The 13,092-nt window shown below is 40.1% G+C and overlaps 1 protein-coding gene across 2 annotated transcripts in view; it reads left to right on the top strand.

Moving 5' to 3' along the window:
• HSD17B3 (hydroxysteroid 17-beta dehydrogenase 3) overlaps positions 1-13,092 on the top strand; it is a 31,266-nt gene that overhangs the window by 3,579 nt on the left and 14,595 nt on the right. For both annotated transcript variants that reach the window (XM_019555421.1, XM_019555420.1), the window contains exons 2-3: positions 1,524-1,570; positions 10,401-10,476. In XM_019555421.1, coding sequence (XP_019410966.1) covers positions 1,524-1,570; positions 10,401-10,476 — 123 coding nt within the window. The remainder of the gene's footprint in view (positions 1-1,523; positions 1,571-10,400; positions 10,477-13,092) is intronic.

Below are 13,092 nucleotides of genomic sequence, written 5' to 3'. Positions count from 1 at the left end.
GGATTGCTTATGAAATAGGAGAGTAATGTGTGTGTATAGTAATAACTATTCTAGGCCTTAAAATATTTTAAAATCAATGATGTTTCCCTGGTTTCCCACATCATTTAGATTGCTCAAATCCACATTTCTCAGAGACTCATGTAAAACAAAATCCTTTTATGTTCCCATTTCTCCTTCCATCCTATTCACTATGTCAGCTTGGCAGGGAATTGTTCAGGTTGATCCCAATGGTAAATTTGCTTTCACAGTTCTCTGCATTCTGCTTGGGGTGTTAGCATGTATTTTATCTTATCTAAAATGAAGATACTGTATTTTAAGGGTCTGGTGGGATAGAAAGTCAAAGAAATGCAACTGGTATAGTGGAGATGGGTTTACAAAAGCAGTGGGGAAGGAGGAGCTGAGGAGGAAGAGAGGCAAAAATGAGGGGCAGGGTAAAGGGGAAGATGAAGAAAGGGAGGGCGGGGAGGGCACAGGGGGATATGGTAGCAAGCAAGGGATGATTCCTGGCAACAACAGCTCCCTAATGGACAACTGGGACTCTACTAACTGGAGACTAGGGAATGATGCTTGCTCGTGCAACTTGCAGGCCACCTAGAGGTTTCCTCTTGGTTGGTCTTAGGAATGCAAAGTGGGGAAGAGGCCAGGGCCTTTCACACAGTGTAGCTCCTGTCTTGTCCATGGGGGAGAAAGGAAAGAAAGCTGTTAGGTCCAGTTTCATTCATTCATTGTACCTTTTGTTGTTTGCTGGTGTGAGGAAGGAACTCTGGGAGCTGTGTAAATTTGATGTAAAACCAACATTTTCAGGAGAGAGAATTTTCATGACTTTATATGGTGTTATACAGCCACCTGCCTCTTTGTGCCTTTGAAAAGCTATTCTTGAGGTAGCTAAAGTAGAATATTTTGCCTAATTTTTCTTCAGAAAAAAAACAGTAGTTTATCTAATTTGATATGTGCACTTCATCACGGGTCAACATTAGGTGGCTCAGAGAAAATGCAAAGCTACCATAATGGGCAGATAAGCAAAAAAAAAAATCTGTCTTTGTAAGAAACTCCTCCTTAACCGTGGACAATTTGGTAGTTGGCTCATCTCGGATTTGGTTTCCTCTTCTAAAATAGAGATAATATACAGCATCTGTTATTAAGATTAATTAAGCTGTTATTAAGATTAATTAGTGTTGTTTAAATGCTTTGAAGATGAAAGGTGTGATAGGAAGTGATAAATAGAATTTCTAGACGAAAAAGTCACGATGGAATGAATGAAATGTCTAGAACGAAACAACCTTGTTACAGAATGTTTTTCTCGCACTTGAAGGGGAATGCTAAGTCAAAAATTTCTGTATGCTAGATTTAGTCATTGGTAATAGATTCCTTGGATAAGGACTAAAGCTTACAGCTTACACCTTTACTGCAGTGATTTAAGCCCAGAATGTTAGCATGCTGGTGTGCAGGGAATGCTGAAGAACGAAAAGAAAAACAAGATAAGAGAAGGTTAGAAATTTAATTGCTTTTTTTTCTTTTAACAGTAATCACAGGAGCAGGAGATGGAATAGGAAAAGCATATTGCTTTGAGGTAAGGTAAGGGCATGAAGATTAATGGATGGGAAATTACTAGCCTTCTGACCATATACTGCAAGTTGGTGAAATCTTCCTATAGATAGATCTTGCACTAAGGATCTCATTTTCTTGAGTGTACATGCATAACTCATTTTAACTCTCAGCACCTTGCAAACAGAAGCAGCCATGCCATTTCAAAATTAAGGAAATGACATGACAGTGTAGTCTAATGCAGTGGTGATCAACTTTTTGGCAGATGAGTGGGGAGCGGCCAGTCCATGGAATGGCTCAAGTTCTGCATGTCAGGATCAAACCCTACGGCCCTGCACAGCTCCCTCCCTGCCCTGAAAGCCAGGAGTGGGCCCTATGGGTGGGCACCACCCTTTCCTGCCCCAGCACACTAGGATTGGGTCCTGGGGCCTGATGCTGCCCCCCCCCCCACACCCCTGCAGGCTGGGATTGGGTCTGAGAGCCTGGCATTGCCCCTTCCCATCCCAACACACCAGGATTAGATCCTGAGGGCTGACACCACTTCCTCCTGGCCTTCCATGTCATCAGTCTCCCACCACCAGATTTTGGGACCTGTGGGACGTCCAGATGACATGGGGGCACAGGCTAGAACTGGCCCACAAACTAGGAATTGAGCATCCCATGTCTAATGGATGTGGTGTGAGAGAGTCAATTTTCTCTGGATTCTGTTCCCTGCTCTAAAACTGACCTACTTTGTGGTTTGAACAAGTCACTTAGAGCTCCTATACACATGCAGGGAAGCTGCTCTGACACTGTAATTACAGCATGGCAGAGTAGATTCAATTAATCGAGTCTGTTGGAACATGGTAATTACTATGCTTGTGTATTAGTGTCCCCACCCTGAAAAATGGCAGCAGGGGCACTTCAACTAAAGCTTGTCTGATGATTAAAGCTCACCTCTATTTTTCAGTGCAGGGATGCTAATACATGTGATGCTCCAAGTGCTTTAATTAGCATGGCTCTTGGAAAAGTGCTAATTACAGCCCCCGGTCCCCCCACCACACACACTTCCCAGAGCACATCTGTAAATGCCCTTAGATTAAGTGTCTCAGACACAATTACCTCTCATTGAATTCACAAGCCTGAAAATGTTGGCCTTAATCTTTCTGTCCCAATTTTCCCTGTTTTACAGTTAGGATAACAATATCTACCTACCTCCCAGGGATGAATAGTTAATTGTATTGCCAGATTGTTGTTTTATTGAAAGTGTCATGATAGAACATGTTTCACTGAAATCCCAGCTCCTGGAAACAAATGATTATAGGAAGAAACCTCTTTTATTTAAAAATAGTAATTTTCTAGCCCTCCTGGTTCCAAAGAAAATAATGGAAAAAGTTGATACAGGTATCAATTGATTAAAAAAAAATAATGATAGGAAATAATGAATGACAGTCAACATAATTTTAAAGAAAATAGGTCCTCTTAAATTTGATTTTATAAGAATGCAACTTTGGCTAATACAGGTAAGTGTTGGTATAGTAATTGTTTGGAAGATATCTGACTTAGTATTACATGACATTCTAATTACAAATTAGCACTATGTTCTACCCACAAAGCATAGTAGTTTAAGAACTGGCTAGCTGATGGATCTTAAAAAGTACAGGTAATCCTCGACTTACACCATTTCAAGTTACAATGTTTCGCACTTACAATGTTTATAAATTGACACCCTGTTTCAACTTTATGAAATACCCTGTTTCAACTTCATGACTTTACAATGCTTAATCTGATATGCCACCCATGCCAACAAACAAGTTCGTTGCCTCACCCATCGCCCTGGAGAACATCTGTCCAAACTTCTTTGGACACTTTTTTTTAGGAAAGCAGACAAGACTCCAGAAAAACCTGCAGCCAAGACTCCTGAGAAGGCTCCAGCCAAGAACCCTTCAACAAGTCCAACCAAGAGGCCTTCAAAAAGTCCAGCAAAGTCACCTCAAAGAAGTCCTTCCAAATCAATATGATTGCCAGTTACGATATAAATACATTAATGTAGCTATATTACTCATCTATAATTGATCAAGTACAAAATTCTGGGGTATTTATGGTGAAAATAGGGTATTGGGCCTTGGTTCAGGAATCAATCCCCCATTTGTAACATTGTTTCTTATGAGAAAATCGGTTCTGAGTTACAATGTTTCGACTTAAGATGTGGTTTCCAGGAACCATTTGTGTCATAAGTCCGAAGACTGCCTTTAGTTGTCAGTTGTGGGGACTGTTTTTGAATGAGGGTATGCCTAGCAAAGTTCCATGGGGACTCGTACCATGGCTAAAGCCATCCAACCTTTACATCAGTGATCTGGAAGTAGATATAAACAACTTTTGATAATATTTGCACATCATAAAGTCTGGTGGAATTGGGAATGATGAGGACAGGAAAGCTGTACAGAGCAATCAGGAATATTTGTTACACAGGCCCATTCAAACAACATAGGTTCTGGTATCGGCATTTTTTTAACATTCTGAAAAATTGCAAAGGCTGCAGAAAAGAGACAAAAATTATCCAAAGGCTGGAGAAAATACCTGATAGAGAGTGACCTTAATCTGTTTAGTTTTTCAAGAACAAAACTTAGAAGTAGTTTCATAAGGTGATATTTGCTGGCCAATAAAGAGCTCTTTGAGCTAGCAGAACGAGACATGAGATTTTGGAACCAGTAGATGAGACCACAACTGGAGTACTGTGTCCAGTTCTGGGCTCTGCAATTCAGAAAGGATGTGGAGAAGCTTGAGAGAGTCCAGAGGAGAGCCACGCAAATGAGCAGAGGACAAGAGGCCTTATGAAGAGAGGCTGAGAGACACAGGACTCCTCAGCCTGGAAAAGCATAGGCTCAGGGGTGACTTGGTGGCAGCCTATAAATACATAAGGGGTGTGCATCAGGAACTGGGAGAACATCTGTTCACCAGGGCACTCCATGGGATGACAAGGTCCAATGATCATAAACTCCTGTAAGACTGTTTTAGGCTGGACAAAATGAAAACACTTCTTTACTGTCCGAGTCCCCAGGGCCTGGAATAGACACCCCCTGGAGGTGATGCAAGCACCTACTCTGGATACTTTCAAAAAACACTTGGATGCCTATCTTGCTGGGATCATTTGACCCCTGCTGACTTCCTGCCCTTTGGGCAGGGAGCTGGACCCGATGATCTTATGGTCCTAATGTCTATGAAATCTATAAAATGAGTAATAAGGCACAAGTCTTAACAGGACTGAGGATGATAACGTGTTAGAACAAACTGCCAAGGAAAGGGGTAGTTCTGCATCTTGTCTGTTTTCCGATCAAAACTGGATGCTGGTCTGTAAGAAATGCTTTAGCCCAACACAGGTTATTGAACTAGATACAGGGTTGAAATATAAAGCCTGCTGACGTCAGGTAGTTGTGGGTGAGGGTTTGCAGTGGTAATTTGGGGGTTTTTTTCAGTTAACAGTTACCTGCAAATGGATGGAATTAGATTCTAAGGTCCAGGAAGACCCTTCAAATCTTACAATCCTATTCTAGGTGATGTAATGGTCTCCTCTGACCTGAAACTATATGAATCTATGAAAATAAAAAGGCAAAGAAAAAAAATCGAGCTTAAAAACTGCATGGTTTTCAAAGCAATGGCATGGTTTGGGGACCCAAGTTATGCTTTTGGAGTTGTTAATATTGTACTTAATGCCTGTAAAGAGCACTGGATATGAAAAATATAAAGAAAAGCACCTATTGTTATACTTTCACGTTCCTCATTATTATTATTATTGAGCTTGGTCCTGTCTTTTGCCTACAGATCATACCATTTCTATGCACACAAGGGGTCAATTGCACAGCAATTGCAGCAGGCTTCACATGCTTTGGTGGGGTTTATACCCAGCTACAGGACTCTGGGAACTTACCAAGCACTTTTGGCTTGCTGGGCTTATGTGAAGCCCTAGAATCCCTTCTGGTCCCTGGCTCAGAACATGTAGCTTGCTGTGCTGATGTCAAGCTCAGGGTCTTGAAGGCAATTATTCAGCGCCTTTTGTTTTCTAGGATTCTAGAAGTGCAGGTCTCTGTGAGATCTCTGGGTGGGCAAGCCTAACCTGTTGGGATCATATGAAATACTAGATTTCTGTGAGGTCTCTTGATCAGTATTTCTATCGTTCTGCGCTGATGTTAAAAAAGAGCAAACCCCTGGCTCAGTTGCTCAAGCTGGCTAGTCTGATGTTGATGATGTTGAGGCAGAGACTCTGAGTAATTAGCTCTAGCTTGCTGGACTTATGTCAAGAGACAGATTTCTGTGAGGTCTCTGGTTCTGGGCCCTTAACGTGTCAAGGCTCATGCTTATTTGTTTAGAGCCTTGGTCTGGCATAGCTGTTCTCAAGGCACAGACCTATGTGGAGAGTTACTGAATCAACAGCCACAGCTTGTTGGACTGCTGTCAAATCTCAGTGACTTTGCAGAGACCTATCTACAGATTTTGCACGTCAAGGCATTGGCCTTTGTGAGTTTGCAGCCTCGGCAGTGTTGTTTCCCTGGGATGAAGTCCAGCCGCCAGCTTCTGTAAGTCTCATTGGCTCAGAATCTCAAACTTTACTAGGTTTATATGTCTGTAAAATCTGTGGCTTAACATCTCTAGTTTGCTAATTTGATGTCATGGCACAGATAGTCAGCCTGGACTCTGGACCACTACCCTAAAAGCCCAGGCCTCTATGAGCTCACTGGCCCTGTTGCACTAAGCATTTTTTATGTTACAGCTTTCCTTTTTCTGCTTAATATCTTTATACATGCTGGAGTTGATCTGAGTTGTTCAGAGCAGTGTTTTATTATGCCATGAGAGAGGTGTCTCGTATTTGTTTGTTTACATTAATAGATTTTGATGTTTGGGGAAAATCTTTTCCTCACTTGTTAAAACTTTGCATAATATCATTTAAAATCTATTGAAAATGTAATTACTGTCTGAGTCACCCAGTTGATTCTGTTATACAGTCTTTCAGGGTTTCTTCATTAACTCCTACTGCAGACATCTGAAATATTTCAGGTCTATTGCACAGATGATGCTAAAGGAAACACAGTAATGAAATTTTTTGGAATCTGTTTCTTTTTCTGGTCAAGTTCACAGTTGCAATTTTCATTTCTTTACCTATTTCTTTTGGACCAAATAGTAGTGAAGAAATTTGAATCAAATCGATCTCAGAGGTCTGAACTTTAAGAAAAGGAACTAGATCAAGATACGCAAATCATTCTAGGATTGCCACTACATGGAGAGTGGAAAGAAAGAAATATCATATAAATAGGTTTTATAACTTTTCCATAAATCATATGATGATTTTAAAATTTATTATCTCATGACTCACCTGATCATCACCAGTTTGTATGTATAACTGCAGGAGTTCCACAAAAATGTGTGCATCTAAATGATACATTACTGTGGAGATGACTAATTAGCTCCAGAGTAAACCTCTTGGCGTCTACATGTGTGCCCCTATTAGGTTGTACAAAACTAATAAACTCTGCAGCAGGGTGCTACTTGTAAATACAAGTGCTTACAATACAAGCACGGTAGTGCACGTGTAGATGCTACCTGGTTGACTGGGGCATGAAGGTGCTTCAGTGCAGGGGCTGCCTGCTGGCTAGCCCCACACTGAAGCACCACCGTGCCCCAGCCAGCCCCTCTGCAGCACACTGAGCTCAGTTGGAGCAGCGTTGGGCAGGCAGGCTGACCCCCGGGGCTCCGCTGCCTGCGGGGGCTGATCGACCCGGCTCCACGTTCAGATAGTGCACCCAGGAGCAAAAAACTCCAAAGCAATAAGCTCCACCGTTTATTCGTGTGCACTAATTGCACATATATGTGCACCCAATGAGGCCCAAAATCTATATGCTGTGGTGCATGTGGCTCCAGCTCCTGAAAGCACAGCAAGAGAAACAGAGATTTTTTGTCTTTCAGTGCATTGCTCTGTGCACAGTGTCTACGCTGTACTCTAGAATAAGAGTCCTGACTGATGATTCTTTGTTATTAGCTCTGTTTATACATATCCGGCCATTCTGGTAGCACAACAGTTTGTTACTACTGGAGGCAGTAATGATGGTCTTGGCTTTTAGGAGCAAGAGCATTTTAATTTTTTGCCACTGGGAGTCAGGATTTCCTAATGCAAGCAGGTTCACATTGTATAATGCTGGGAGCCAGTATAGGCTTTTATCTACAGTGGGAAATTTCATTCTCTAGCCTCAGAAGCCTTACGTGTCCTAGAAGGAGTCTTTGGGTTTGCAAATGTTTCAGGTAAATGTTTTTACGAAGACAAAGTTAATACAATATTTTGCCCTAGGTGTGGATGGCCAATGAATACATTTAAGTAAGATTCTTCTTGCCCACACTGAGGGTAAATTCCTTTTCAGTATCATGTCACTTAACCAGCTTATTTTTGCTAGTGTAATGCATTTTTAAGATCATAATCTACGATGAGAGTGGTTTAACTCTCCGTTACAGTAAAGATACTTACTGTCACTCTGTATTTCCATTTAGTTCATTATACAAAAGCAAGGGATGTCTACTCTTCCCTAATGACTATTAGTTATTAGAATTATGTAAAATGCCCATTCATTCTTTGTTGAAATTTGGTGTGCTAGATCTTAACTATGCAAATCACTATCATTTACATTTTTCACCAAGCTGCAGTAAGCAATATTAGCGAAGTGTATTAGAAAGAGAGAACTTATCAAAGTAGAAACTTTATGATTACGTTGACGATTGTAATACCAGATCTGAATGCTTTAAAAAAACTCACTTCCTAAGTGATCCCCAAATTGCAACTCAGAATGAGTGGCTATGGAAACAGTGACCATGTCTCTGTTGCCTTCCAAATGGATTGGAAACAGCTTGAGTCAAGCTTATTGTGAACAAAGGGAAATTTGCCAGTACGTAGACAATTAGAGTTCTCTTCCTGAGTACTTCAAATGCAGCCCTTAAAATGAGCTTTCGAAACCCCAGAATGTCTAAGTGTTTGCATGTCTCTTAGGAGCACTGGACAATTATGTAAGAGGGTCTCAGGAAGCTTGGAACTGTGAGAATGGTCTTTGTGCTGAAAATGCAAATGGTCATGTCCAATATATTTAATGGACAATTTGCCCCTCATACTCTTGATGTAGCGAATTTTTAAACAAAGGTCCTTATTTCTTAACATTCTTTTCATTGTTTCAGGGAAGCTCAATGGGACAAACTGTTTCCCGCAAATAGGTTTAAGGGGAAAGCATTGCAGGGAGTCAGCTAGAGAAATGAATGGCTCTTCAGTGTGTGGGCTCTGTCAGTTAGTTTCTTGTTCTAAGCAAACTTAGTATTTTCAGATTAAGTTGGCCTTATCTTTGTGCACTTTAATTTAACTCTGCCTCTGTTTTCACAGGCAGCTTTTTAGCATCAACTGAACTCTCCCTTCTCCCCACACACTCAAGCCCTAGTGCAGCTTCTACTTGCTCAAAAACATACACTGTGCAAGTTGGCATATATCTGCCTCTCAGGCTCTGAATAAGGCTGTGACTGATGACGAGAAAGCAAGCCCAAGAAAAAAGGGCTATCTCTTTGTTCTACATGCAGTAATACTGCTCTGATTACACAGAGACTGTTGTTTTAAATAACTTTCACATCTGTAAATCTACATTCATGTCTGCATATCTGTCAGTACCTATAGTTTTGACTGCAGTCCTGCTTATTTTTTTTGTTTGCTAGCTTCAGTTTACTTTAAAAAAATCACCCATCCAAGCTGTGGATATATGTGATCTATATTATGAATAAGGTCCCAATCCTTTCAAACTTTCCCAAAGGACCTTATTGCCATCCAGTATAACCCACTTAATCCACTTCCCAGGGTCCAAAAAAAAGCAAAGAAAAACACAAAGGAGAAACCGAGGAAATTTTGTTTTGTAAAGTGATTTGGTGACCTATAAATTCATGCTGTGCTAAACTCATGGGGAAGTCAGTTCTACGGCAGAACGCTTCCCTGGGACTGTTCTGTGGAACCCAGGCCCTTCTGGAGGTTCCTTGAAGCTTTTGGAAAATGTCTAAGGGGGTGTCTTTTTGGCTAAGTTTTTGTTTTGATTGTTGTTCGGTATCTTTTTTCTTATGATGAGTCTGGATCATAAAGGAAGGGGGAATGTGCAGTTGTGAGCAATTTAATTAATGTCTTGTGTCTTGAGCTTAGCTATGGCTTTGATGGGGGAAGTAACTGCATATTATAGAATCTTTTTTTACTGCGGCTTCTGGCAACTGTTAATATGATTGAGTGATTGGGATCTGAATAATTTTATGTCTGATCCCAAAAATCATGCAGTTGGCCATGCTAGGTGTGCATGGGATTTTTAGGATAGAGGAAAAAAAAATTCTCAGATCCCACTCATGGAACTCTGGAGATTGGGAGCTACCCATTTCCAGGGACACTTAAAGCCCTACTTTTTATTTAAAGCCCTGAGCTGCTGCTGATGCAGTTTTGGGACCCTGCCTGCTCCCCGGACTAGGCATGGAGAGGCTGTGTCATGGACTTTTAGGCTGCTCCCTAATTTAATTTAAAGCTAGGTACAAACCAGCCATTAAATGTTGAACATCGTCATGGCTTGTTTGCCATTTGATCCTACCATAAAGTCTTTGAATGTGTGGAGTGTTACAATTTATCATGCAATTAACATATTCATTGCATGATAAATATAACAACTGCCAGAGGCCTGTGAAATGGAGAGGGTCACTTCAGGTTTTTACCACCAAAATGAGCTTAGGCTCATAAAAGGTCATACTATCGATCTCTGATTTACTTAGTCTCAAATGGGCAAATTACACGGCTTTCTATCATTTTATTAGTTATAAAAATTCCTCTTTTGTAGCTGGCAAGACGTGGGCTAAATATTGCTATGATAAGTAGAACACTTGAAAAACTGCAGAAAGTGGCTACTGAAATTGGTAAGTATTTTATATCTGAAGCTAACCATGCACCTGCTATGTCACCTTGACCAAGTCACTTAATTGCTTACACAATACCTCCACACCTTCTTTGCCTGTCTTGTTGATTTGGATTATCACCTCTAGCTCCATTCTATTTCTGTCATTTACCTAAATCCAGGGGTCTATCAGGCCAAATTCAATTTTTGTACCTAAGAATTTATACATATTTAAAAATTATTTAAAAATAGACTAACTGGTGGGATGTATTAATTCCTGAAATAACTTCATTGACCTAAGTGTTTGGGTTGGATGCCTTCAACCCCATAGATATGCCAGACAGAAACTCCCAAAATTGGAATCCCATATGGGCAGACATCCATAATTACAAAAAAAAAAAAAAAAAGAGTCTATCTGCAGAAGTGTTGGAATGCAGAATAAAATTTCCACATAGTCACACAGGAAGCCTTCTTTAAATACAAGATAACATTTGATATAAAAAAAAAAACAAGACAGCTGGTAGAGGACAGCCAACTATGGCTGTTATGCTACTAACCAACACATTTTGTATACTGCAGGGAAAGCACTGATCAAACCATAAAATGAGAGCTAGCTAGCCGCACACTAATGATAATGCCACCATTTGAATTATATATATATGTAAACACATTTGTCAAATAGCTTTTTAAGAGATTTGCTACTAATGATAATATTCAGCCCTTCAAAGTTCTCTCTAGTCATAAATCTTTTCTTTACCTCTTCTTTTGTTTTAAAATAACTTGTGTATTGTTCAGCTTTCAAACCAATTCTATTCCCTGCAAATTTTCCACCCACTTTTGTAACAAACATGATTTTTATCTTTCTGTATGAGCTAATTTTTCTCTCTGCTTTCAAATTCTCTTATTATTGTTTCAAGAGTGTTATTTGTTACTACAAAGATATGTTCCTTTGACACTCTACTTTGATGCCTCATTCAGTTCTCCAGGCAGAGAACAGAGAGATTCTATGAGATTGTCTCCTAGCAAAACTTCCAACATAAGCTTTGACCTCTTATTATCTTCTCTTTGGGAGTTGATGCCAAATGTTGATGCCCTCTTCTCTTTGGAAACCAGGCTTCCCAAGTTTTTTAGTCATGAAGAAACTGGATGAGTCCTTCTGAATGACACATACAAGATACCTCAGATTGAAAAAATAGGTTTAGGTTTTCCTAAATAAACTTTAATTCAATCAATTTTCTCGTCCCTTTAAAATAAAAGGGACTTGGTGGGAGTATCTATATGAGATGCTAAATGCGCAGTAGACCAAAAACCATGCTAGTGCACAGTAGAATTAGTCTGCTCCACATTAAGGTCACAAAAGCGTGCACCAATGCTATTGTCCGGTAGCACCAACAGCAGCGTATGAAGTTAGTACCTGTTATTACAGGTATTAAACTTAATGAGCCGTAATTATGGCACATTAATGAATGTAGATGTGCCCACTGACTCTTATGTTTTGAAACCCAAAGCTTTTTTGTTTCTGGCACACTTAGAACCTAAAAATAAATGGGATAACCTTGGGTCTTTGTAGGCTTTCGTAAATCTGTACACTGATAGAGAGAGATGTGTTCAGCATGCGAAAGGATTTTGGCTCTCTGCCTTTTAGAATAAACATCATTTCTAAAGAATAGTCCCTAGAGAACTGTTTTAACAGTGAGATAGTTTTATTATTTTTTAATATATTATTTCACTCTTAAAATGACTGATGCCATCTGGAATATTTATTTAGTGGCTTTCAGCATTTCTGTAGATGGTTTATTAAGCGCTGAGGTCATGGAAGATGTGCAGCTAGATGAAGTGGAATTAGAAGTCTGTAATTTCTAGGGGCAATTAGGGTGTACAAAGCTAGTTTACCCAGATAAAAAAAACACAAGGTGAGATACAATATCAGATGCCAGTGAGATGCAGTCAGTTTCCATTTCCTTATTACTTAAGCAGTGATATTTTTGGAACTTTTGGAATCTATAAACACTTGGCTGTCTACCATTATCAGCAACTGTGTATATTTGGATCAACAATTGTAAGCAGGGAGGAGAAGACTTTCAACTGATCCTAGATTCACTTTGCAAATCTTTCAACAAATATGATCTGAGGTTCAAGATGATTGTAAGACCTGAAAGCAAGTTAGTAGTATGTATTTATCACATGGGACCCTGCTCAAAGAATCACCATTTCAGTATTATAGCTTTCATTTTTTAAATAAGTCTCACCTTTTCTACATCTTAGCCTTGAAAACATAGCGATATAAACCAGTTCCTAAGACAGGAATATGCAGCTGAGCTCAACTTTTGCAACAGAAATGCTTTATCAGTGATTTGGACAACGGGGTGAAAAGCACCCTGTTTAAATGTGCTGATGATACCAAAATTTGGGGTGAAGTGAGCATGCTAGTAGGGAGGGAAAGACTGCAGCAAGCCTGGGTAGGTTACAGGGGTGGGCTAACAAAAACAGGATGCACTTCAACACTAACAAGTGCAGGGTGCTGCACTTGGGCAGTAGTAACCAGCAGCACACTTATAAGATGGGAAACTCCCTTCATGAGCACACGGAGGCAGAAAGGGATCTTGGAGTCATTATTGACTCCAAGATGAACATGGGC

Source organism: Crocodylus porosus, unplaced genomic scaffold, assembly GCF_001723895.1.
Source record: "Crocodylus porosus isolate Cpor-Errol unplaced genomic scaffold, CroPor_comp1, whole genome shotgun sequence".
NCBI lineage: Eukaryota > Metazoa > Chordata > Crocodylia > Crocodylidae > Crocodylus > Crocodylus porosus.
The sequence above is the reverse complement of the archived record's forward strand: the minus strand, read 5'-3'. Positions and strand labels throughout refer to the sequence as shown.